Source organism: Daphnia pulicaria, chromosome 3 (genome assembly GCF_021234035.1).
Source record: "Daphnia pulicaria isolate SC F1-1A chromosome 3, SC_F0-13Bv2, whole genome shotgun sequence".
In the NCBI taxonomy this organism is placed as follows: domain Eukaryota; kingdom Metazoa; phylum Arthropoda; class Branchiopoda; order Diplostraca; family Daphniidae; genus Daphnia; species Daphnia pulicaria.
In genome coordinates this window covers 3,224,194-3,250,823 of record NC_060915.1, presented here as the reverse complement: position 1 = coordinate 3,250,823, position 26,630 = coordinate 3,224,194, and the positions used below count along the sequence as shown (strand labels likewise).

At 42.7% G+C, this 26,630-nt stretch overlaps 4 protein-coding genes and 2 long non-coding RNA genes across 6 annotated transcripts; 5 read left to right on the top strand and 1 right to left on the bottom strand.

Moving 5' to 3' along the window:
• The first annotated feature begins 4,202 nt into the window (after positions 1-4,202).
• LOC124328450 (serine/threonine-protein phosphatase 6 regulatory ankyrin repeat subunit B-like) lies at positions 4,203-8,125 on the top strand. The gene is made up of 3 exons (XM_046787219.1): positions 4,203-4,655; positions 4,730-5,519; positions 5,934-8,125. Exons 1-3 carry the CDS (start codon positions 4,203-4,205, stop codon positions 8,123-8,125), a joined length of 3,435 nt encoding a protein of 1,144 aa, XP_046643175.1.
• A 1,864-nt stretch (positions 8,126-9,989) lies between these two features.
• LOC124328853 lies at positions 9,990-11,361 on the top strand. The gene is made up of 4 exons (XM_046787665.1): positions 9,990-10,532; positions 10,600-10,785; positions 10,856-11,159; positions 11,222-11,361. Exons 1-4 carry the CDS (start codon positions 10,020-10,022, stop codon positions 11,356-11,358), a joined length of 1,140 nt encoding a protein of 379 aa, XP_046643621.1. The 5' UTR covers positions 9,990-10,019; the 3' UTR covers positions 11,359-11,361.
• A 3,859-nt stretch (positions 11,362-15,220) lies between these two features.
• On the top strand, positions 15,221-17,322 carry LOC124328854 (lysosomal acid phosphatase-like). Its single transcript, XM_046787666.1, has 9 exons — positions 15,221-15,433; positions 15,507-15,605; positions 15,669-15,903; positions 15,974-16,164; positions 16,228-16,351; positions 16,432-16,647; positions 16,715-16,895; positions 16,980-17,168; positions 17,230-17,322. Exons 1-6 carry the CDS (start codon positions 15,329-15,331, stop codon positions 16,500-16,502), a joined length of 825 nt encoding a protein of 274 aa, XP_046643622.1. The 5' UTR covers positions 15,221-15,328; the 3' UTR covers positions 16,503-16,647; positions 16,715-16,895; positions 16,980-17,168; positions 17,230-17,322.
• A 42-nt stretch (positions 17,323-17,364) lies between these two features.
• LOC124328856 lies at positions 17,365-18,057 on the top strand. The gene is made up of 3 exons (XR_006916519.1): positions 17,365-17,452; positions 17,517-17,762; positions 17,830-18,057. It is a non-coding gene; the product is annotated as an uncharacterized LOC124328856 (long non-coding RNA).
• LOC124328855 lies at positions 17,994-19,944 on the bottom strand. Its single transcript, XR_006916518.1, has 3 exons — positions 19,714-19,944; positions 19,501-19,648; positions 17,994-19,424 (listed from the first exon to the last, which is right to left on the bottom strand). It is a non-coding gene; the product is annotated as an uncharacterized LOC124328855 (long non-coding RNA).
• A 127-nt stretch (positions 19,945-20,071) lies between these two features.
• Positions 20,072-22,045, top strand: LOC124328449 (alpha-latrocrustotoxin-Lt1a-like). The gene is made up of 2 exons (XM_046787218.1): positions 20,072-20,356; positions 20,606-22,045. Exons 1-2 carry the CDS (start codon positions 20,324-20,326, stop codon positions 22,043-22,045), a joined length of 1,473 nt encoding a protein of 490 aa, XP_046643174.1. The 5' UTR covers positions 20,072-20,323.
• The last annotated feature ends 4,585 nt before the right edge of the window (positions 22,046-26,630 follow it).

The window sequence follows — 26,630 nt, the reverse complement described above, 5'->3', positions numbered from 1 at the left end:
TAAACACAAATGACAAAAACACCAGAAAAATTATTTCAGATACTTTGCGTTATTCTTTTTACTTCAATTAAACTAAAACATAGATTCTCCATCAAATATATTTTTGAATTAAAAATTTAATCAAAATTGTAAAAAATTAAATGTGTTCCTGTTCCCGCAAATTAGATTCTGCATTTTAGCAGAATTTCATCTGTAGTCTGCTACATTGTTTTTGAACAACAATGAAATAGATGTCAAAATGGCTTGCCTTTGTATTGCGTTGCTTACTGTCAAAGTGATTCTAGATGTAATACCAGCCTTGTTTCATTCTTTGGAGTACCTAAGGATCAGTCTTCATTTGAAGAATGGAAAAGGGTTATCCACATCAAAAGAAAAGCTCTCAATCCAAAGTCACTGGTCTGAGTGGTCTAGCTTTCAACTCCATTTCCAAGAAAAATGTATTAAGAAAACCAACAGGAAACACGGTCCTAGGTGTTTGAAGGCTGGTTGCCGGAAAATAATAATTTGTCTTTTACACTGCAGCTGAATCAAATCATTCCCATCAGGACAATGAAAATCAAGCGAGCTTGCCCACTGTCTTCTAAATACCTGGTGGATTGATTGTATTAAAGCAGACAAAAACTGTGCATGGATCGGCTGATACTGCCTGGGGAATCTTGGTGATATGTAAAACAAGTGAATGACCAACGAATGAAACTCCAAGGAACTTGGAGATCCGACTTGTAAGTCAAACATTTACTTCACTTGATCATGATGACTACTAACAATTCATTTTTATGTTTGAAGTTAGTTGCTGCAGTCAAACAAAAACAGAGGATGACCTTCTTAAAAGTGCCTATTCAAAATGTAATAAAATGCTGAGGACAACTCTACAGCCGCATCCTAACAAGACCATGCAAAGTCCAGCAAATGTTTTCAAAAACCAATATTTGCCAAGGGAGGCTCTACTCGCGAAATTGACGGGACCTCCAGAAACAAAGCCGGACGTTGGAATTGGCACTGAAACGTCAGGAAGAGCCTGGAATGGTTATGGTAATTTTGCTGTATAAAGATGCACAATTTGGAAATTTTTTTATTTTGTAAAATTCTAGACGGATATTATGGAAGTGGAAATGTTCCAACCGATCGATAACGACGAAGAAATCACAGCTAGGAAATGCCAGCTGGAAATAAGAAAAGGAAATACTTGAGAGAAAGAATTCGGATTAATTTGGTTTTCACCCAACTGTTGATTTTGCCGCTCGTTACATTTTTATTATTAATTTAGTTGTCTGTAAACTTATTTTGCACAAAGAAATTTCAAATTTTGAAAAATAAATCGTGTTTAAAATATCATTTACATAATCGATTAGAAATTCCCGTTTGAAACCGTTGTGCAGAAATAACGCGGCCATTTGAAATCAGCTAATACCGAACTTCCAGTTACAGTTACATCATCTTTCCCAGTAATAATATTCATACAATATAATTTCCATCAGCTACACAGGAGAGAAGTATATTATTATTATTACACAGCAGTAGATCTAGTACATCAACATTTTCAAATGAGCGGCAAGTGAAGGGTTTAAAGAAGTGTACCACGTATAGTTATATAGGAAATAGTTGTTTTGTGCTCACGAACGGTATTGTCAGCATGTTTGTTGACCATCTTGGACTGCCATTGAGATTCAATCGTACTGTTGCTGGGCTTCGTGCTACTGCCGGTCGAGCTCTGGCTGTTGCAGCTGCGATTGTCCCGTTGTTTGTTGCTGATTGACGACGACACGTCGATGAAAATGGTAAGCCACACTGGGCAGGGATCGTTCCAGGCTGTCCACTGGGCTCTGCTGTTGCTGGACCTGTTGGTACAGCACCGGACTGCCACGGTTTGTTTGCAGTAGTTTGTAGTTTGTTCTGGTTGTTCCAGCAGTGCTGGATTCTCCGCCTCATCCAGTCGAGTCGGGACGGGCGACGAAGCTAAAAAATAGTAACAGAGTCGTCAATTAAAACGAAAGTAATTCATCAAGGAAACTGGAATAAAAGTTTACCGCTGTCGTGCCCTTCGTGTTCGCTGCTGTCGCCGCAGCTGGTGGGTAAACTGCTGACGGACGCCTGTCGCCGCAGAATGGCGCCGAGCAGCTCGGCATCGTCGGGTGAATCTTGTTTCCGATTCTTCGGCGATAGACTCGGTCGTTTCTTTCGTCCTCACTTGTGCCGGCGTTTCCTCGTTGGGAACCTGGGCAACCATTTCAAACAAATAAAAGAGAAATTCCAGGGAAAATTACTGAAATTTTATACCTAGACGTCTCTAGTCCGTCTCTAGTAGAGGGACCACATGCGAACGACTCCGTCCGTCGATCCAGTTAGGATGACCTACATGGGGTCCCACTCGTTCAACTGCGAGAAGCAGATGCAGAGGATGTATTCCTGCGAGGGGTCCATTTGGCACACCAGGGTGTTGAGTGTCGACGCTGGCCAGCCGGTCGCCGTTGATAGACCACAGGTGGAGCAAAGTGCCGGAGCAGATGGAGATGTCGTCCGTCAGGTCTTTGATGTCGTGGCGCGCTGTGCCCCGTCAACTGGCGGATGGAAGTCAAACGCGACAAACCCAGAACGATCCGGCCCCTCAAGTCCGACACCAGGATCTCACTAGGCACTGCATAATGTCGTTTTACCGACGTTTCGCCCATTAAGACGGCCGACTACTCCACATTGGCCGCCCGCTCTGGTCGGCCACCGACTGGCTGGCCGAGTAGGAAAGTGCCGTGGCCTTGGCCAGTAACCACTAGTAGACACTTAGCCGCACTTAGCGGACGTTGGGCGGGAAGGCCAGCAGGTGGTTGGTGGACATCGTTGGAGAAGATCTCATCAGGCGGGATGAGCTGAAGGAGGTAGTGCAGCTCGCAGATGTCCTCGTAGCACGGCAGGGAGCACTGGTGTACCAACTTTAATTCGTGATTGTTGTTGCTGCTTTCGTAGTCGGGCCCGGCTACGAAAGAAACGAATTTCCCCCGGGAAATTCAAAGCGTTGCGGGGATCTCGCGACGGAGTCTGACCAAAGCCGTCCAGCACCACGTACTGTTGAAGTGCTAATTTCCTGTTTTATTAAAGTAATGAGCTGAAAACCATGGCCAGCAATTCGGGAAAGTGCAAATAAGTAATTACCTAAGAGGCGGAGGGTTTGTCCACCGATTCCAGGCTCTTGGACGCGGGCCTAGCTTGGAGCTGGGCTTCCGGCTCCTGGGCCCAAACCGTCCAATCCATCGGCTCCTCATCCTGACGTACAATTCCTCCTAGATGCGCTGGGCGGCCACGGCGGCTAAATGTTCAATCAAAATCCAAAAAAAACGGCTAAAGAATTTCGATTATCTTCTATATAAAATCATTTAAATGGAACAAATGGCACGCACCTGTGATTAGGCAATTGGTGAAGGACTTCCAGCAACGACATTGGCTCGCTGATCCGAGTCGGCCGGCCGAGAGAGGATGCAGCGATTGAGACGGGCAGTTAAATGTTGTCCAGCAACTGAGAGAGGCCAGGCCGAAAAATCCCGAACCGCAGCTGGCGCTGTTGCCGCCGACGCTCGATGTTGGCTTTCGTGATTAGCTGGACGACAAAAAGTCGAAGACGTGGTTGACGCAGACACCTGAAACGCCGGGATATTCCTCACACGCTCGACCCTGGAATAAATTTAAAGAAAAAAAGGTAGAAGCAAACACGAAATAATTGCATGAAAATGGTGACAGGATTGGATATACCTTTGCCCAGCGGATGAGTGGGGCTGTCTAAAATTTGGCAACTGAAGAAAAATCCGGCGGAAATAGGCCATGGGGACGGACTTGGTGGAATCTGCACGTATTCAACGATGAAACCAGTAAATAAAATTCTTTAGAGCCGCTTGAGATTCCATTCCTGTTTGAAATATAATTAATCAAATCAATCAAATCAAGCGTCAATTTACCTGTCACTTTCTGTAAAACATGCGTGACAAATGAGATTTTAAAAACATTTCTCTCACATTGGCTCCCGCATGTATGAATCTTTTTCTTTTTTTTAGGACAAAATTCTCAAAACGTGCAACTCTGCATCTGTTGCACAATCCAAACTGCCACGTAATTTTAGACAGAGCCACACCCTTGCTGGAGAAAAAATCAGCGATTACACCGGATAACACATCAGTTTGGTTTTGTTGAACTTGCTGCTGTATCAAGAACTTATTGTCATGGCGAAATCCTTTAAAAGTACGCGAAATTTAACTGGTGGCGATTACAAGCAAAAGTTATATTTCGTGCCCGATGCTGATAACGAACCGAAAGTGGGTCACGAAATCTCGGAACCTGCCATTTTTCGTTTTTTACTCAACGAAGAGACAATGGGAAAATTCGATGAAGCTGATGAAGTTGAAATCGTCAAAATGTTGGAGATTTTGAAAGACATCGACAAACATTCGAAAATCACTCAAGTTGAAGCCTACCGAAGCAGCATGATGAAAGCGACAGATACGGTCAAAGCTTATCACGTTTTCATCGTTTTCAATTCAATAAGTGAAACAGCAGACGATGGAGTCTATTGTTATTGGTGGTCGTTGGAAAAGAGCACGGACTACATCACTTTACAACGATCCCGCAACAAAGAAAACGTCAAGGACAAGTTTAAAGGCAAACATCGGACAAGAGTGAAACTCATAGAAAAGATTTGAAAGGAAAAGGTACGATAAAAGATCTGTTTGAAATACTTTGGGCCCAACAGCTGATTGCAGAAAAATATCACATCAAGAAATCCAACTGCCAGTCCTTGGTCTCTTTCGTCGGCCAGCAAATTACCGAAATAGGATACAAATACAAGGGTAATTTCAAATACTTTCCTCCTCCTGAAAAAGGCCTGGACAAAAAAATGTTGGATTTAATCAACGTCATAACAGGTTATTCTGATTGGTCCCCTTTATTCCAGCTCATTAAAATGGGAAGTACCGATCTTGTTGATAAAACAGTAGCGAGTGGCATGTACGACATCAACGCCTTGTACAATGGACTTACTCCGCTTCACTTAGCCATTAAGTTGAGGAAAACCAAAATGGTTCAACTTCTTCTCAAACCCCCAATGAATGCCGATCCCACAAAACGCGACGCATCCGGGAAGAGCGCCCTTCTATTGGCTGCAAGCATTTTCAGAATGAAAGAAGAGATTATCGATTTGCTGCTGGAACATGACAAAGTCAACGTTGACGATGTAAACGAAAACGGAGAAACTGCTCTCCATTTGTCCGCTATGAATTCCAACGTCAACATTTTTCAAAAATTATTAGAAAGAGGAGCCAATCCCAACATTTTCGACAAATGGGGTCAGTCTCCTCTTCATGTGGCACTCCTAGAACGAAACTGTAACGAGATCATTGATCTACTCTTAGCTCACGGCAAATTCAACGTTGACGATGTAGACGGAAAAGGACAAACTGCTCTCCATTTGTCCGTTCGTGACGTCAACATTTTTCGAAAATTATTAGAAAATGGAGCCAATCCCAATATTTACGACAAATGGGGTTGGTCTCCTCTTCATATGGCAGCAGTACACGGAAGCGAAGCAGAGATCTTCGATTTGCTACTGGCACATGACAAAGTTAATGTTGACGATGTGGAAGAAAACGGACAAACGGCTCTCCATGTGGCCGCTTGGGCATCCAATTCCAACGTCGTCACTGTTCAGAAATTATTAGAAAAAGGAGCAAATCCCAACATTTACGACAAACGGGGTCATTCTCCTCTTCATAAGGCAGCCATGCGAAGACACGGTAACGAGATCATTGATCTACTCTTAGCTCACGGCAAAGCCATGATTGACCATGCAGATGAAAACGGATTCACGGCGCTTCATTTGGCCGCTTCTAAATCCAACGTCGTCGCTGTTCAAAAATTATTAGAAAAAGGAGCCAATCCCAACATTTTCGACAAAGAAGGTCGGTCTCCTCTTCATTTGGCAGCAAGAAAAATGAACGGCAACGAGATCATGGATTTGCTACTAGCACATAGCAAAGTCAAGGTGGACGATGTAGACGGGAAAGGACAAACTGCGCTTCATATTGCCGCTTACGAGCCCAACGTCAATGTTGTCGAATACTTGATAAACAAAGGAGCCAATCTCAATGCTGTAGACAAACGGGGTTGGTCTCCTCTTCACGTGGCAGCAAAAGAAAGAGACGGTATCCCTATAATAGATCTACTGCTGGAAGCTAAAAAAGTCAAAGGCATAGGCGATGTCAACGATCAAAATAAACAAGGAAGGACCGCACTTCATTACGCTGCCGCCTATTCCAATGAAATCACGGCCGAGCATTTAATCAAAAAGGGCGCAAATGTCAATCGTCGAAACAATAATGGCGATACTCCACTTCACTATGCTGCACTTGGTGCAGAGGACATGAAAATCATCGACTTGTTATTGCAGAACATTAACGAAGGAGATATTCAACAGTATAGAAACGATAAAAGACTTTTCTTTTTCGCCAGGCATAACTTGCACGGACTAGGCAATAAAATTCTTGATCGGTTGGTGGAAAAGGGCATAAAACCTCCAAATAACGAAACGGACGAGTGGACTGAAGGATCCGACAAGGCAACAGGCATCAATGCTCGCCGTTTCGAAGAGGAAGGCGTCGATCCTTTAATTGACTTGACGGGATTTGATGGCCTTGATTTCTTAATAGAGCGAGTCAAGAAATCACAGGAAATCGATGAAATTCTGAAAGAAGAAGAATTCGATATCAACGGCCGCAATCAAGATGGTGAAACTCTTCTTTTAATTGCAATACTCGGAAACAACGTGAATGCTGTTAGACTTTTGCTGGAAAAGGGAGCCGATTCAACCATACGAGACGAACGTGGCTACACTCCATTTCATGTGGCAGTGATCAACTATACAGATCCCGATATTCTCAATTTATTTCTGGAAAGTGGAAAAGTTGACATCAATGAAACAACACCTAAATTTGGAAGGAATGCCCTCCACATGGCAGTCACGAAATCCAACACAGCTGCAGCAGATTTTCTTTTATCAAAAGGAGCCAACCCCAATGTCACTGATAAAGATGGAGACACTCCACTTCACGTAGCGGCTGAATATGCCAAAGACATGGACATTGTCGAACTACTCCTCAATCATCCAGACGTCGATGTCAACTTATTAAACTTTAACGGACATAGTGCACTGGATAGAGCAAAGAACATTCACCGGCTAGGCGAAAGAATTGCCAATCTGTTAAGGGAAAAAGGCGCAGTGGAAAGAGAAAACGGACTGTCCAAAAGAAACAATGCTTCCTTAAAAAAACTTGTGAATTATACTTCCAGCTATTTTGAAGACAAAATTGAAAAAGTTTTAAGCGACGCCACAGTACCAATTGAGGACCAAATCGCTAGAATTAAGGAGGAGCATTTGATTTCAGCTATTAAAGATTCGGACGTAGAACGTGTTCGTTTCCTATTGAAAAATGGAGCAGATATCAGCAGCGCACGGGGAGAAGATGGAAATAATGCGCTTCATTTGGCATCACTTAAAGCAAAGACGACGGATATCATCGACGCCATTCTGGAAACGGGCAAATTCGACATCAACGGAGTCGACAACAAGGGAGACACTTGTCTTCATTTAGCAATAAAATTGAGAAGAAAATTATTTGGAATCAACCCTGACATAAAGACTCGTCACCTGATTCGAAAAGGAGCTGATCCCACTATTGCCAACAAGGAAGGCGACACCCCATTTCACTTGGCGGCCTCTCGCGGCAAAGAAATTGAAACAATCAAACTAATCCTGGAAAATGAACAAGTCGATATTAATAGTCGTGGCAAATATGGAAGGACTGCTCTCCATCATGCAATAGAGGCCAGAAACGTGATCACTGTTCGCTACCTGCTGAAAAAAGGTGCCGATCCCAACGCTGCTGATGAAAACGGAGTCACCCCTCTTCACGTGGCAGCGATATATGCAAAATCGATGGATCTCATTGATGAGCTACTCCTCAATACTGAAGTGGTGGACGTGAATTGTGTCGACATAAAAGGACGGACTCCACTTACTTATGCTAGGTACAACAAAGAAGGACTTGGCCAGGACATTATCGATCGTCTGAAGGAATATGGTGCAAAGGAATAGAAAGAAAATAACATCCTCTTTATCTTTCTAGTTTCTCCCAACTCCTTGTAAAAGGTAATCTCGCCAAAAAACGGTGGCAGAAGCAAGAGTTTCTGAAAGTAACAATAAATAACATTTTTGTTTCGTCACTTGTACAAAATGTGCCATCCCTTACGGCTTGAATACCTAAGCGAAGTTTAACGAGGCGATTGTGCTAAACGTTATACATTAACATCATTATTGACTTCTCTCTCTGTATGCCAATGTTCTTCTCTGGTCTCTCTCTCGTCTTTCAGTTTATAGATAATTATCAATAAACTTGCTGTGACGCGCCAGTAACGTGATAGAATATTTCCTAGTGTGTAATAACTAATGTATGAGCTAAAAAGACTGACCTGAACAAAGGCAGTTGCGGTGTGTGTGGAAGGATCAATCACATATTTCCATTTCTTCCGCACAGACACCTCCTCATTGACGCCTCGTCCGACAGAAGAATCAAATGAAATAATCCAAAGGTGAGAGACGCCGGCAGAACATTTCCTGGATTGAATAAATCATACTATAGGTTTATGTCTTTAAAAAATCCCAATCAAACGCCTTACTCCGTTACAGTATTGGTCTGGGCCTTATTTCGAGATGACACTGTAATGAATTCGGCACATAAAATTGTCGCGGTCGTATTACTTTGAATTGCTCCGATAATCCCTTCACATATTTGCCTTGAAATCTGACCACCCCATCCTAATAGCTTAGCAATAAAGGGCTATATATGATGGCCCCCCTCCTCCCCAATTGGTAAAATAAAATAAAACAAAATACTAATATTTTGTTTGCTCTGTGCATCATAGTTACTTATAGAACTGTCAATAAAAAAGAAGTTAAACAGGTGTTAAATAACTGGCTAGCGAGCAACGTTTGAAGTGGGAATTGAAATTAGAAAACGTCAGAAGTCAAAACGTGGAACAACTGAGTGGGCAATCTTGATAATAATAAAAAATAGGTAAAAGTCTAGTTTAGTGACCTAAATCTACACTCTTTTGCTACAACACAACAGTACTACTTAACATTTCAATGTAACACTATAACATTATGCTACTCTAGTTTTCCCATCTTACGGGACAGCTCGATTGAAACATGGGGTTTTGGGTGGGGAAGTAACTAAGAAAATAACGTAACAATGAACTGTGGAAGTGTAGGAAATGTCGCAATGTAACGTAATAGTGTTGAAGTGTCTTTATGCATAACTTCTCCACATCACATTGCAACATGCGCAACAGTTCAACACTACAACAGTTCCCTAAACAAAACCACATGTTTCAATCGAGCTGTCCAGTAAGATGGGAAAACTAGAGTAGCATAATGTTATAGTGTTACATTGAAATGTTAAGTAGTACTGTTGTGTTGTAGCAAAAGAGTGTAGACACAAAAAATAGTTTCTACAGTGTTTTCGGCGCCCCTGATTAACTTGCGCAACTAGGAGCAATACAAACGATTCACTTGTACAGAAAAAAGTAGTTGACGCGATGCAATGAGAGATAATCGGGAAACTTACAAAAATCTGCCGGAGCTACTTTTATCACCGGCCACGAGAAAGAGAATTGCAGACTAAATCTTAAGGGGGAGGGATGGGGAATCTGCACACTGTTGCCTAGAAAAAATTTCGAGTGAAATGTTTAATTTGAGCAAAGCAAACGCAATCAATAAATAAATCAATATTTAAGTTTGAAAATTAATTTAGAATTTAAAAATATATCAGTTCCATAGTGACTTGATTTTTACATTTACGATGACGATGTAGGAAAAAATGGCAACACGGCTATATATCGATAGTTGTAGTGCGGTTTACAGAATAATTAAGACGTCACGTCACCTGTCACCATCACATCACAGTTTGTGCATACGATTTGCAGTTAACATGCCACCTAAAGCAGCAAAGAAGACTAGAAGTAAGACTAAGGCAGATTCGCCGGTTAAGTCTAAGGCTAAGACTTTGGCAGCTTCGCCGGTTAAGACGAAGACCAAGACCAAGGTAGCTTCGCCGGTTAAGAGGCGGCCTGGAAGGCAACCCAAAAATGACAACCAGAGTTTAGTCGACAACGAAGATGGTTTTCCCGTGCTGTCGTCATTTGAAGGATTTGAATCTGAGGACCTTGGTGAGAGTGGCTATAGCAATGGGGCCACAAGCCTGGTAGATGCTAGCTCTGTTGTTGTTGAATGTGCCCCGGCTACCTCTGTTCCAACAACTCAGCAGGAACAGCAACCCAATTTGGTGGAGCTACTGCGTGTGGAGAAAGCAAAAAATGCAGCACTACAAGTCAAGTGTTCTAGCATTGCGAAAGACTTTCATGACTTCAAGGAATCCACTTTGGCACGTACTCAACATTTGGAAGCTGAGATGAGTAAGTTGGTACGGCAGAAACCCAAACAGGTATATACCTACATTACATTTTTTCAAATTGACGTGCCTAATTTAACACACATGTTTTTCTCTTTAGACCAGGGAAGAAAGAGGGTCACCCTCATCCGATGAAGAAAGTGCTTCAGGCCAGGAGACTGTGCCACTACCACCTACCAGAATTAGATATTCCAGCCAGTCTTCTCGCAGCAAAAGTTCCAAAAGTGATTCGGACAATGAAGAGTCTTCCCTGAGTGAGGCTGATTATGTGGCCCCAGTAGACAAGGTATTTTTTTACAATGATATTGTTATCGTGCTGCCCTTTACAAATGTTAATTCCCATTTGTTTTCTGTAGTCTGAATGCCATTTCAACCCTGAATGGGATTTCATTGCTGAATGTGAGCAGAAAGCCAAAGATGAGGTAACGAGGCTCATGGGTAGCACAGAAGCGTGGAAAAAGAAAAATCCCGGTCGCCGCCTCCCCCCTACTTTTATCAAGCAAAATCAGGTGTACACTATGAGTTCATTCATCTCGGAGGTGATGACCAACGGATTTGAGGCGAGTTATCTGAAGGGTAAGAAGTTAACCAACCAGATAGCCAAGCAAGGGCGTAACTTGAAGACAGCAATGGAGCCTCATGACGTGCAGCAAGTCACAGGTGCTTTTATTGTAGACAACCTTCATTCATACATGACATCTAACTTTGTTTTTGGATTGCAGACATTGTTTATCGGGCGTGGAAGCGGCTCCCTCTCCTACCAAGAAAGAAAGATAGCCAGAAAGAGGTGCGTCGATGCATCCGCAGCACCCTCACGACGTTCCTGTCTAATAAACGTGTCGGAAATTTGGCTAAGTAGCTTTTGGTGTCTTCTTTGTACTCAGCCATGACTGTCGGTGTATCACGCTATTGGTCGTTTACATACATGGACAATTCATAAAATTTGTTTCGTTTGTGTATTTCTTTCGAAATCATTTTTCAGATATAGAAACGTTAGCTTAAGAACCAGATAGGATTAGGGTTGCGTTAGGCTTACTTTCGCTGCATATCGCATGAACAATACGAAACCGTCACATCGCTTCCATTTTCTCTTCAGCATAAAAGATGACAAATATCCCAAAAACATGTTTTTGTTCCTGTTTGTACATGGGAGAGACCGTTTCGCCCAGTACCACATACCTAAACAAAGTTTTTGATTGATTAACAATACAACATTACAACATCACGGCATTATAATATCACATTACCTTCGACGGTGTTGGTGTGGGCGCCACTTTCAGGGTCCTTGTACGTCTCCGAGTGGTTTACTGTCAGATGAACATAATCCATGTCCGGAATCTGCCTACATCAGTACAATGATGGTGTTAATATGCCATGACGAGTACAACAGGTACATTAGTTACATCATATAGCACCTTAAATGTCGGTAATCTAAATGTCAATATGGGTTACATGCCACTAGACCTGACTTGCAATTTGGAGATCACGCTTTGGCTGCAACGTTATTACATTTTACTACATTACGCGAGTCGATAACACACACTACGACACTATTACACTACAACATTTCGCCTGACATCCCATTCCCAGTTTCTATCACCATATTTCGTTGTACGCCGCCCAGCAGTCAGATATAATAATAGTTCCTGGTGCGATCCATTGTTTAATTAGGCGGAGTAACGTTTCTTTTTTGCGGTCGTGAACAGCTACGAGGAAACACTTGTTGCTGCCGCGTTCTACTCCTCCAAAAACCCATTGGCCTACCACTCTTTTACCGTGGTGATATTTCCCTGTGGACGTTAGGATGGAAAATAATATGTGATTAAACAGGCCATTACAACAACAGTAGCACATACGTACTTTTCCCAAATTTTGATTCATCGATTTCGACGATTGTCCCTGGTCCACCTATTCGTTCTGAATTCTCCAGCATTGCCTCAATAGCTACTTCACGAGCAAAATTGGCCCAATCAACTACAGTCTGATGTGCCCATTTCAGCTCACGTTCAATGCATTCCAGGGTGTAATTGTTCCACCAGTAGTAAGTGAAAAGGAAAATTTCTGACATAAGCAAATGCGATCCTGAAAACCAGGACTGCCGGCGCACTGAACACGTTGTCGAGCAAGGTTCGTACTTCGTTTTGCCGGCATTCAGGATCTTATTAGAGCATACGTACCGACAGCCATCTACTACCGTGTTTAATTTGACGACATTCATGTGGCACTTGCTTTTGCAGCGCTTACAAGCGATTTTACCTGCGAAATGTAATGTTGTAATGTTATAATTAGTAATGTAGTGTGGAACTGTAATAATGTGTTCGTTGTTACCAATAAATCCCATCTCAATCAAATACTTGACGAGGTCAATCACAGGTAAAATGAATATTACCGTCATGATGACAAGAGAAGTAAACATGGGTACAACCGGTTCTCTTTCTTTTGTATCCCTTTCTTCATTTCGTGTGATTTTTTGGCAAATTTCCTGAAACTTATCTGAATACCCAGACAAAATTTTTGATTGGCGCACTCCCATTTTCTGCTATTGTTACTTTGAAGACGCTTCACTGCAAATGAACTTGCAGGTACCATTTTCAAGCCCTTCCCGTTTTCACATAAAAAATATTTGGTCACTTTCGATTTGTTTGGTTTACTTTCAAAAAGTACAAGGTTACTGCTTGGAACTATTTTGCTTACCCCCCCCCCACAAAAAAAATCACAAAAAAAGAAAAATTTATAAACGCAAATATCTGTTTCCTTACCACACCTCTGTATTTTTCATTCGCTTGCATACATTAGACTTATGACATCAAGCAATTTCCCATAGGTTATCAGCGTTCTCTCTTTTATGACGGTCGCTTTGTGTGCACGTTTCGCGACTAAACGTAACTTTGCGATACCCATCTGCAATGACGCAAATTATCAAAAAGAAAGGAAACATAATTATAGCACGACATTAAGGGGTTAGGCAGAGATAATTGGCGCTTACTCTGTGTTGCAATTGAATTTGTTGAGCTTCTTCGGCTAAAGTAAGTACAACGTTACAGCAGTATAACGCTTGTTCTCTCCAGTTAGTCAGTTGATCCTCCAGCAGCTGTACTTCTTCTCCGGCATCCCAACGCCGCAAAGCTCGACTCAACTGGTAGTCCGCCACAACTGCATCCAGAAGGGGAGGAAGGGTTTCCGTTTCCTTTCGTTGAAATTCTGCAACTCCGTCAGTCCACGGGCTAAATATACACATATTTCCCCATACATCCATATCTCCCCATACATTCATTTGCTCTATTGAAATCGAACAGTTTTTGGCGTAGTTTACTTCCACAGCGCAATACTTCACTCTAGAACTTTACACTGCTCTGAATAATGCCTTACAGACTGACCTTCGCCGTGGCACTACTTTCACGTTTTTTTTCCCTTTGGTATCGAATTTACCCTTTTTCGTTTAGTCTAGCGCTAATCTCTTTTCGTAAAATTCTCCCCCCTTTCCAAGACAAGATTTTTCTCCTTTTTTTCGTATTTTTCTCTTGCGCGGGGTTGCCACTTATTTATTAGTGGAAGTTAGTGACATTCATCAACTATTGCATAACAAACCTTGATAATTACAGTACATCACTTGTTTTACAAGAAAACCAGCAGTTAAAATTATGTTGCTCATATCACAATTTAAAATTTTGCATTATTTATAGAAATTGTAGTATCGTTCTTGGCAACGCAGGCGGTGCAGACGACGTCGAGTCGGGCGAATCTACGTTGACAGCAGCGGAACTCGCATCATTCCTTTTCGCACGGGGACGGTCTCTACCTTCCTAAAAAGCGGGACTTGTGTGCCGTTGAAAAGTGATGTTGTCACGTTTTACTGGTGTGTTGTAGTGTTGTCCTGCAGTCCGTTTATGAGGTGTAGTACAACTGTAATGTGAAGTGATAAAGTAATGTTTTATCGCTGTAGTGTAATGTGGTACAGTAATGCTGTACAGTGATACTGTAACCGGATAGTGTGGAAGTGTAATGTGGTAGTGTTACAATGTAATGTGATATCGCTGTGTTGTGGTGTGGTGCTGTAGCAAAAGAGTGTAGATTTAGGTCACTAAACTAGACTTTTACCAAAAAATATTACCTGTTTCACGAGAAAGTCGTCAGTCGGCTACGGAATGACGACTGATTTTGTTTCGAAAAATAACCACACATGGAATAAATCAGAATGTCAGAATAATTCCATTGTCACTCCAATTGTTTTAGTCGGTATCGCCCGTGGGTCACTGGGAAAATATGAATCTTTCTCAATTAACAATAGTTTTCAGTTAAACAGATCAAATCCAACGAGGACCACAAGTCCAGACTACATACTACACACCCGAACATTTACAGAAAAACGTTTTACACGAGCCATGGAGTACAGACGACACACCACAGCAGTCAGAGTCATTTCTGATGATATGGTTGCCATCTGGCGCAATTTATTGTTGGCAATCTAAGAAATTTAATCAAAATTAAGGATTTGCTGAAGTTTGAACCAACCTTGACTTGTGCATGGTGTGTCACTGAATTGTAAATGACTAAATAAAATATTAGACCCAGATTGCGTTTGAATTCAAACTCGTACCAACAAAAACGCCATCTATCATCAAACATTACACTTGATACTACACGCTTGACACAAAATGTGTCGTCTGCAAAATTCTTGTCTCGTCTCAAAAACCACATCAAGATCAGATTGAAAACTGCTAAACCCCATCGACCACAGGTCCACTGCAACTCCTTCACCTTCCTTTGACACTACCGATTTTACCTCGAAATATTTTCCTATTTTCGCTACTCTGTCGTAAATTTACAACATGGACTGGTCCACGTTGGCACTGAGTTTCGCCCTGTGTCTATGTGTATCAGGGGAAACAGAGTATTTAGGAAAAGCAAGCAACACCCTCAGACTTGTGCACATGGTACGTAGTAACTTGTTGATTCTGTCTAAATGTTTCGTGTATGTAAAATTATTAAGGTAATTTCTGTTTCTAGTTGTATCGTAATGGTGACAGGACTCCAGTGCGACCATATCCCTTGGACCCCTACCTCAACCTAACCCATTGGCCTGTATCGTGGGGCCAGCTGACTAAAGTGAGTTTTAAATATCCTGTGCATCTTTTCCCAAGCCTAATTATCTTGAAATTTCTCTCACAGGAAGGCAAAGAGAGGCATTTTAAACTGGGACAGTTGAACCGGGAACGATATGGAGATTTCCTCTCAAAAACTTACAACCCAGATGAAATTTACGTCAGATCCTCTGATGTCGACAGGACCTTGATGAGTGCAGAGTGTCATCTGGCAGGACTCTTCCAGCCCAATGACAATCAGACTTGGCATCCAGATCTAGCCTGGCAGCCCATTCCAGTCCACACTATTGCCAAAGAGCAGGGTCAGTTTGAATATAAGTCATGCGAAATTGTGAAATTGAGAAGATTCTTTCAATTTTCTTGTCATTTAAGATCTGCTGCTGGTATTGGAATCGGAGTGCCCTCGTTATGACGAGCTCCTCGCCCAGCTCAACTCTTCACCAGACGTTCGCAAACGCATGGACAGCAACAAGGAAATGCTGGATTATTTGGCTGTCAAGAGTGGCCTGAATATGACAGAGATTGATGACATCGAATACCTTTACGACACTCTCTTTATTGAAGTATATTTCATTTCAAAATCATGTCATTGATGAACAGGGATCCTTAATGAATCTTTTTTGCAGGATCGTTTCAACAAGACGCTGCCCGATTGGACTACAAAGTACTTTCCTAGTCCAATGAAGGAATTTTCCGACTTTAGTTTCGAGATGAAAGCTTACAATTTGGAAATGCAGCGTCTTCGTGGAGGTAAGTTAATATGAGTCACACGGCCATTTTCCACGTCATTTCCCTGTTGTAAAACCAAAATTGATGATGTGCAATGACAGGCCCGTTGGTGAAGGAGTTGATTGAACATCTGGGCGCTTACGCCCAGTCGAAAACTGACCCCACCCAATAGGAAGCTGTTCATGTATTAGGCTCATGACGTCACTGTGGCCACTTTTCTTTCTGCCCTCAACATCTTTAACGGCATCCAGCCACCGTACGCGTCCATGGTCCTGGTGGAGCTGCACGAATTCAATCCCAACGACTTTTCCGTCAAGGTGAATTTGAAATCAAATTTCAACATATTTCTTGATCATTCGAAGTTTCATGTAAATTTTAAATTAGATTTTGTACAAGAACGTGTCGGATGATGGGCGGAATCCCGAAGTTCTTTCGCTGCCCGGCTGCACGCGATTCTGTCCCCTTGACAAGTTTTTCCAGCTCGTCCAAAATGCGACGAGCGACGACATCAAAGTCGAGTGCAAATTGGTGAAGCCTGATGTCGCCACCTTTGACACTATGCTAGGTTAGTTGCGCCATCATCCATCACTTGTTAACAAGTTGACAAGCCTGAAACTAAACCGCATATTTTTTTGTTTGTTTTAACTAGTCATTAGCCTGTTGGCTTGTCATTGAGCTGCCTGTTGCTGGTTGCCTTGTTGGTGATTAGCGCCCTGTGGTTTCGAGAGGTCACTGGTCTATCAAGTCCACTTCCAAGAAAAATGTATTAAAGAAATCAACAGGAAACACGGTTCTAGGCGTTTGAAAGCTGGTTCCATTCCAATAGTGAGCCTTATACGTAAGCAACGTGTGGATCTAACAAGTTGCCGGAAAATAATAATTTGTCTTTTTCATTGCAGCTGAATCAAATCATTCCTATCAGGACACGGAAAATCAAGCGAGCTTGTCGATGGTCTTCTCAGTACCTGGTGGATTGATTGTATTAAAGCAGAAGAATACAAGCAATGATGAACACAGATCTCTGAGCATGGATCGGTTGATACTGCCTGGGGAATCTTGGTGATCTGTAAAACAAGTGAATGACCAACGAATGAAACTCCAAGGAACTTGGAGATCCGACTTGTAAGTCAAACATTTACTTCACTTGATCATGATGACTACTAACAATTCATTTTTATGTTTGAAGTTTGTTGCTGCAGTCAAACAAAAAACAGAGAATGACCTTCTTTAAAGTGCCTGTTCAAAATTTAATAAAACGCTGAGGACAACTCTGCAGCCGCATCTCGATAAGACTAAGGAAAGTTCAGCTGATGTTTTCAAAAACTAATATCTCTCAAGGGAGGCTCTACTCGCGAAATTGACGGACCTACAGAAACAAAACCAGACGTTGGAATTGGCACTGAAACGACAAGAAGAGTCTGAAATGGTTATGGTAATTTCACCGTCTAAAGATGCACAATTTGGACATTTTTTAAAATATTAGTTTTGTAAAATTTTAGGAGGTGGTGTTATAAAAGTGGAAATGTTTCAACCGATCGATAACGATGAAGAAGTCCCGGAGGAAAGGCACCCTGGAAATAAGAAGATGAAAATGTTGATTTTGCCGCTTATTCCATTTTTGTTATTATATTTTTCTGAAAACTAAGTGTACACAAGAAAATTGTAAACTGTAAAATAAATCGTGTTCAAAATACTATTTACAATTTAATACAGTGAACTTCATTGGACTAACACTTTTTTTAATAAACCAGATGTGAGTGGATGCAGCATTACATAACAGTATGGATTTCCTGGTGACTGCACAGTCTTATAGGGGTTCTTGGAAGCCCAGCGAATTCTGGTTGATTAACAATAAGGGATGTAAGGGAATGTTTAATTTTGTCTCTTTAGCTGTCACATGTGCAAGTAAGTGCTAAAGCGTAACATTTGAAAGCAGCTAGCGGCTATTGGTTCTTGTCACAAATGTCCTTTCAAATAAACAATGATTCGTCAACCAGGGCATGAAAAATACTCCCATCAAGTCCCTAAAAGAGAGAGAAATGATAATCTCTGATCAAATATTACAAACATGCATATTAAGCCACCGTCTGATTCAATCGTACTATTGCTGGGCGTCGTGCTACTGCCGGCCGAGCTCTGGCTGTTGTAGCTGCGATTGTCCCGTTGTTGTTGCTGATTGACGACGACACTTCGATGGAAATGGTAAGCCACACTGGGCAAGGACCATTCCAGGCTGTCCACTAGGCTCTGCTGCGCTGCTGGACCTGTTGATACCAAGGTTGATACAGCAGCGGACTGCCAGTACGGTTCTTGCTGTTGATGGCGTTGATGCTGTCGTAATAATCCTCCACTTTATTATTATCCGGCAGCAGTTGCTGTTGAAGGTGTGGCTGCTCTTCAGATGACGAGAGCGAATCTGTCAGAGCCAACCACATTTTTTTGGGTCCTTAATTTTGTGTGACGAACATCGGCAAACGAACCTAGAATAAAAATTTAGAAAATCAAATGTTTTAATAATTGAAGTCTGAAAAAATGACACAACCAATTTAAATGACAAGTGCGGCATATAAATCATTTCCGGGGGACTGGGAGTTGGAGGAGTAGGAAGAGTGAAAAGAGGCGGAAGCAACCATCGAATCGTCACAATCCAATTGGCCTTTTTTTTTTATTTTAGTCTTTTTGTGTCTTTTGATATTTAAAAAAATAATAAAATAAAATGAGTGGCAGCGGCCGCAGAGAGCAATGCCTTGCTGCTGTTGTTGTTGTAATTGTTGCTGACATTGACGGCGCTTGTGGACGAGGGAAGGTGGACGAGGGACCGGTGGGAGTCACCGACAGGGATAAAAAGCAAATGGCAACTTTCGACTAATAAAAACTTTAAAGAACTTCCAAAACGACCGAGATAGTCTTGCTGTCTTCATTGACCTCTTAACAAAGTGCATATTAACAGAGCGATGGCGCTGAACGGGCACAATAAAGCTATCTGCTCGACAACTGCTGCCACCAGCCCACCACAAGTTTGCTGTTGTTCCGGTTGTTCCATCAGCGATGGATTCTCTCCCCTCCTTCGGTTGGGTTGGGACGGGCGATGAAGCTGGAAAATTAAAAACAGAATCGTCATTCAAACGAAAATTGATTTGAAAAAGATAACAGCAATAGTCTACTGATACCGGGTCCTTGGTGTTGGCAGCTGACGGACGCGTCTCTGCAGAGTAGCTCAGCTTCGTCGAGCGAATCTCCTTTCGATTCCTTGACAAGTTTAGGAGCTTCGGCCCGTTTTTTCGTTCTCACTTGTGCCTGCCTTTCCTCGTTGGGAACCTGGGCAACAATTTCAAACCATTAATAGAAAAATTCCAGGGAAAGTCTAAGTACATTGAATAAACCTGGACGTAGTCGAGGGTCGCACTCGTTCAACTGCGTGCTGTGAACGGCCGATCATCAACACCACCAGGGTGTTGCAGTCAGTTCTTGCGTCTGCAGAAGAAGTCGAGTTAACTGAACGTTGTCTAACTTCTTTTGAATTTTTCGGTTTTCATTTCTGCATTAGAAAACAGTTTCAAGTGTTGAGCGCTAGGTGGTGACAACCAACGCAAACCTCACCCTTTCTCCCTAAATTTTTAATTAAAATGCTAATATCTTTGAAGAGAGACATGAAAATTAATTTTTTATTCCCTATCGATTGCATCCCATCTAAAAAATATTGGTAAAAAACCAGCCGCCAAGTTAAAAATGACAGTGCGGAAGAGGACAACTGACGAGTGTCCCGTCCTCTAATAGCTTAGTAGTAGTCCACGAAACTGTGTAACGAAAGCAAACGCCCTTGACAACAACACAGCCATTACACGTCGGTCTGGTTTTCTCGAACGTGAATCAAGGACTAATTCGTCATGGCGAACTGGCTTCCGTCTACTAAGCGATGGCGTTTTCTTATAGTGTGCTGCGTGATGTGTTTTGGAATGTTGCTATATTTCAGTGGCACGTATAACGGGCAAAATGCGAGTGACTTATCGAGACTTGCATTACGCCGATTGATGGAATGGCTACCTCCAGATTTGCCATTGGTGCGAAACTTGTTTGGTGCAGGGTCCCAGCCAAAATTGTGCTACAAGCCCGACGCTGATGAGAAACCTGTTGAAGAAGATCACGAAATATCGGAACCTGCCACGAACTTACTTCCGTCTATTATGCTATGTTTGCTCATATTGTGTGTGCTGTGTTTTGGACTATTGACATATTTCGGTGGCAATTACTGGGAAAAGGTGAGAGACTCATTATGTTATATCCAACGGGTACTTCCAAGGATCCCATTTGTGGGAAGCCTTTTTGGTGGCAAGTACAAGCAAAAATTGCTCTTCGTGCCCGACTCCTCGCCCGACGGATAACGAACAGAAAGTGGGTCACACAATCTCAGAAGCTGCGCTCTTTCGATTTCTACTCAACGAAGAAAATTTGAAACGGCAAATAGATGAAGCTGAAGCAGGAATACCTAAAATGCTGAACGTTTTAAAAGACGTCGACAAGAATTGGGAAATCAAGGAATTCGAAACCCACCAAAGCAGCATGGGCTCAGCGAAAACTTGGTTCAATGCATTTCACGTGTTCATCGTATTCAAGACGACAAGTGAAACAGATGGAGTCTATTGGTGGTCACTAGAAAAGGGCCTGGACTACATTACTTTACAACGGTCCCGCAAAAAAGAAAATGTCAAGGACAAGTTGAAAGGCAAACAGCGGACAAAAGCGAAACCCATCACAGATGTTTTAAAAGGAAAAGGTACGATTAAAGATCTGTTTGCAATACTTTGGGCCAATCAGATCATTCCAGGAAAGTACAACATCGTCAAATCAAACTGCCAGTCATTGGTCACTTTCATCGGCCAGCAAACTACCGAAATAGGATACAATTACGAGGGCTATTTCCCGTACTATCCTCCTCCTGGAAAAGGCCGGGACAAAAAAATTTTGGAATTAATCAACGTCATAACAGGTTGTTCTGATGATTGGTCCCCTTTATTCCAGCTCATTAAAATGGGAAGTACCGATCTTGTTAATATAACAGTAGCGATTGGCAAGTACGACATCAACATCGACACCCCACTTCACCTGGCGGCCCATGAAAAAGAAATTGAAACAATCAGTCTAATTCTGGAAAATGAACAAGTCGATATTAATAGTCGTGGCAACTATGGACAGACCGCTCTCCATCATGCAATCCGGTTCAGAATGCCGAACACTGCTCGCTACCTGCTGAAAAAAGGTGCCGATCCCAACGCTGCCACTGAAAACGGAGCCACTCCACTTTATCTGGCGGCCAAAACTTACTATCACTACATGACTAATACAGAACTCATCGACATCATTCTGGAAACGGGAAAATGCAACATCAACGGAGTTGACAACTATGGAAGGACACCTCTCCATTACGCAATTGAAGGGTACATCCCTGGTACAATCAATGTTCGTCGTCTGATTAAAATGGGAGCAGACCCAGGCATCGCTGACAAGAAAGGAGTCACACCTCTTCACATGTCAGCGAAAATTGCAAAATCGCTGGATCTCATTGATGAGCTACTCCTCAAAGTCAAAACTGTAGCCGTGGACGTGAATGGTGTCGACAAACAAGGGCTTACTCCTTTCGCTTATGCTCAAGACAACAAACACGGACTAGGTCGGAGCATTATCGATCGTCTGAAGGAATATGGCGCAAAAAATTAGTAAGAAAATAACATCCTCTTTTTCTATCTAGTTTCTCCCAACTCTTAATTAAAGGTAATCTCGCGAAATAATGGTTGCAGAAGCAAGAGTTTCTGAAAATTACAATAAATGACATTTTTGTTTCGTCACTTGTATCCCTTGTGCCATCCCTTACGGCTTAGATACCTAAGCGAAGTATAACGAGGCGATTGTGCTAAACGTTATATACATTTGCCTCATTATTGACTTCTCTCTCTGTATGCCAATGTTCTTCTCTGGTCTCTCTCTCGTCTTTCAGTTTATAGATAATTATCAATAAACTTGCTGTGACGCGCCAGTAACGTGATAGAATATTTCCTAGTGTGTAATAACTACTGTATGAGCTAATATGACTGACCTGAACAAAGGCAGTTGCGATGTGTGTGAAAGGACCAATCACAGATTTCCTTTTCTTCCGCACAGACACCTCCTCATTGGCGCCTCGTCCGACAACTGAAATGCAGGTGAAAGGGACGCCGGCAGAACATTTCCTGGATTGAATTAATCATACTATAAGTTTATGTCTTTAAAAAAATCCCAATCAAACGCCTTACTCCGTTACATTGTTGGTTTGGGCCTTATTTCGAGAGGACACTGTAATGAATTCGGCATAAAATTGTCTCGGTCGTATTACTTGCAATTGCTCCGATAATCCCTTCACATATTTGCCTTGAAATCTGACCAACCCATCCTAATAGCTTAGCAATAAAGGGCTATATATGATGGCCCCCCTCCTCCCCCATTGGTAAAATAAAATAAAACAAAATACTCATCTTTTTTTTGTTCTGTGCATCATGATTACTTATCCGAACTGTCAATACATGGAATTATATGGAATTTTTCGAATTTCTCGGCAGGGCTTTCCTTAAGATATAAAAGCAGCAACAAAGCATCGGCCGCTTCTTTGGACGCATCTGTAACTGATGAAGCAGTTTATTTTAGCAGTGGAACAGTTGCTCAAGTAGATTTCTATCATTACGGTTTGGATGCTCCAATCTACACTCATTTCACATCCCCTATTCGAAGGTTTGTTCGATTCGCAGGTTATGGTTTACGAAGTGATGGTAGAACAATGCTGGATTATCGCCCTATAATTCTTGAAAGTTGAAACTAGATTAGTTTCAAATGCCAGTGGATCGGCAAGGCTGAGACTTGCAAACTCTGATATTCTTGTTGGAGTTAAAATAGAGCTAGCCTCCCCTTTACCTGATAAGCCCCAAGAAGGAAGGCTGGAGTTCTTTGTGGATGAGTCTGTTTCAACAATTTAAATATAAATAGAATTTAAAAATTGATAATATTTCATTTTGTTAATTTAGCTCCGCAAATGCAACACCAGCAATTTCATGGAAGAGGCGAATAAAATCTGGAAAATGAAATTTGTATATTTCTACAAAGATCTTATGCTTCAGGTGATACAATTAATTTATCTCAACTTTCTTCATTGACACAACAGCAATGTTGAGTTTTCTATGTTGACATATTGGTATAGCTGATGTGATATTACTACCGATCAACAATTTCTCATAAAATATTTTAATGGCATTAAAGTAGATTCTTGAATGTGGAGGGAACCCTTATGATGCAGTATCATTGGCTGAGAAATCGGCTCTTAATGCAACACAAATTTTTGCAATGCAATATGATATGTAATTATGATTATGAATTGTAATTATAATGTAACTATGATAAGTAATTGATTATTAATTTTGTTTTTTTGTTAGAATTATTTGTATTGTTTCTTTTTGTTGACAGATTTCTAGATCTACTTACTCAAAAACGACGGCAAACAGCTGATTCACTAAGCGCAGCTACAGCCTCAAATGCCGTACAAGCTCCTGCTCTTAACGCACCTATATCATCCGCACCCGCCGCAAAACCGCAAGCGGCGGTCAATCCAGTTCAAGCAACCACATCTAAAGTAATGAAATCTTCCATAGACCAACCTGTGATGATACCACCATCTGGCAACACGGCACCCGTCGGCTCCATATATAGGAGAGGACTCCCTCCCCTCACCCTCAGTCTCTGTCTGCTCTCCACAGAGCAGTGGTCGTCCCAATACACTGTTACGAGCCGCAATCTCTCTCTCTTTATTCGACTTCATCACATGGCGCAGTTGGTGATCGTTTTCAGTGAAGGTACATTTATCGTGCAATTTATTGTGACAATTTATTGGCGTTAATTTCCCGACCAGAGTGTGTGTGAACTGCAGTTTTTGTGTTGTCGCGACAGTTTTTCGTCTCGACCGCATGGCTGCGCACGGCACTACCCAGTTGACTAGTAACTATTGTGTGGCCTAACACTTTTGTCCGCCATTGTTTCGATTGGATCGGGTGAAGACATTTTTTGCATCCAAGTTTATCCAAGGCATCCGACTTTAACTTTTGGTTTGAGGTGAAGTTTTGGCTCATGTTGGCTTTATTCATGGTAGCGATCGTGATTTATCAGCCATTGAGTAAACGTTTGAACATTTTTTCGCCATGCTTTAGTTGGTCATTGTCATGGTAGCTATCGTGATCGATGGGCCACTAAGCGGTGCATTTTGAGTTCTTGTCTCCACGTTACAGTGTTATTCGTCAGCAACAAGCATCCCCTTTATTGTGTTTCCTCTCTCTCCAAGCTGGAGGGCGAAGAAAGTGGGCTTGACATTGGCTGGCTTTGGAGCAAACTCATCAACATGGCGGCGTTTAAACCGTACGGCAAACCTCCACCTTTCGACCTGGACGAATACAAGGATTCTTTCGAACTATGGCACAAGAAATGGACAATTTTTCTCAGCCTGTCGACGATTGATTCGGCACTGGATGCAGGTCAGCGGGCCGTATACAAGGCTCACACGCTGTTATCGTGCCTGTCAACCGACACACTCCAAGCAGTTCTTTCCATGGGCCTAACCGACCCGCAGCTTGACAACCACACGGTCGTCATCGACCATCTCCGTGCTCGTTGCAATGCCGGCCGCAACCGCCACGTGTGGCGCCAACAGTTCGCGGCAAAGACACAAGGCGTGCAACAATCAGCAGACGATTGGTTGTGTGAATTGCGGGACTTAGCTCGGAAATGTGAATTCGCGACGGATTGTTGTGCGAATTGTGAAAAAACTCGCATTCTAGGCCAGCTTATATTTGGTGTCGAGAGTGATGAAGTGCGCGTAAAACTCCTCGAACAAGGTGCGACTTTATCGCTGGATCAGGCGCTAACAATCATCCGAACTGCAGAAGCATCGAGCAAGCAGTCCAAGAACTTAAAGACAGGTGACGCTGCGGCAATTCAAGGCGCAACTTCTACTTACAAGCGTTTCAAAGAAAAGTCCGGCAAGCCGCCAGCAGGTGGCAGCAGTTCAGCAGGCGCGAAATTCACGGGCTGCTGGAATTGCGGATCGAAGACACGCTGTAAGCCTTTGACGGCCTGTCCGGCCCAAGGGAAGGAGTGTAAAAAGTGCGGCCTACTGAACCATTACTTCAAAGTTTTCCGGAACAAAGCAGCAGCCAAGAAACAACAAGGCATTTACATTGACCCCTCCCCTCCGACAGTGGGGGCTTTAAACGCGAGTGATTTAGTGGAACTGGCAGTCAATCCGGAAAAATGGACATCATCTGTTGTGATCGATTTTCTCCCAGACACAGGCGCTGACCTCGACGCCATCCCAGAATCACTCTACAAGCGGAAGTTTAGCAAGGTGGCGCTGCAGAAAGGTGTACAACCAGTTACAGCAGTGGGGAGCCCGATCATCAGCATTGGTGTTTTCAGCGCGGTTATTGTGTGGACGACACGTGACAAAGTGTCCCGATCAGTGAACACCGCCATTCACGTGTTACGTGAACTAAAGCAGCCAGTGTTGTCCAAAAGGAGCCAGCAGATGATGGGAATGCTTCCAGCCGCCTATCCGCACACGTACGTTGGAATGGTGGCGAGCACGCCACCTACCGACTCTCAACGACAGGCCGATCTCAAAACTCTCATGAACGAATGCCCGCGGATTTTTGACGGAACATGCCACCAGATGTCGGGACCACCATGTCATTTCGAATTGGTGGAAAACGCGCGGCCAGTGGCAATGCGAGGCTCACGCCCAGTGTCCGTCCCTTTGTTACCAAAAGTGAAAGCAGAGTTGGACAATCTTGAATCCGCTAACATTATCCGAAAAGTGGTAAAGCCGACGGCTTGGGTGCATCCTTTCTTAGTTCCGCTGAAGAAAAATGGCGACATCCGTCTGGTGATCGACTTTCGTGAGTTGAACAAGTGCATAATCAGGCCAAATTTTGAGACGGCCACACCGTTTCAAGCAGTGCGCACCATTCCGCCCGGAATGAAATTCTTCACCATCATTGACGCGCTAAAAGGTTATCATCAGGTACCGCTAGATGACGAGTCGATCGACCTGACAACCTTTTCTACTCCTTTCGGGCGATACCAGTACCTTCGTCTTCCCTTCGGCGTCTCACATGCAGGTGACGACTACTGCCATCGTGTATCAGAAGTGTTTGATGATCTCCCGAATTGCAGACGCATCGTTGAAGATGTACTCGTCTTCTCCGCAACTTACGACGAGCACGTCGTAGCGGTA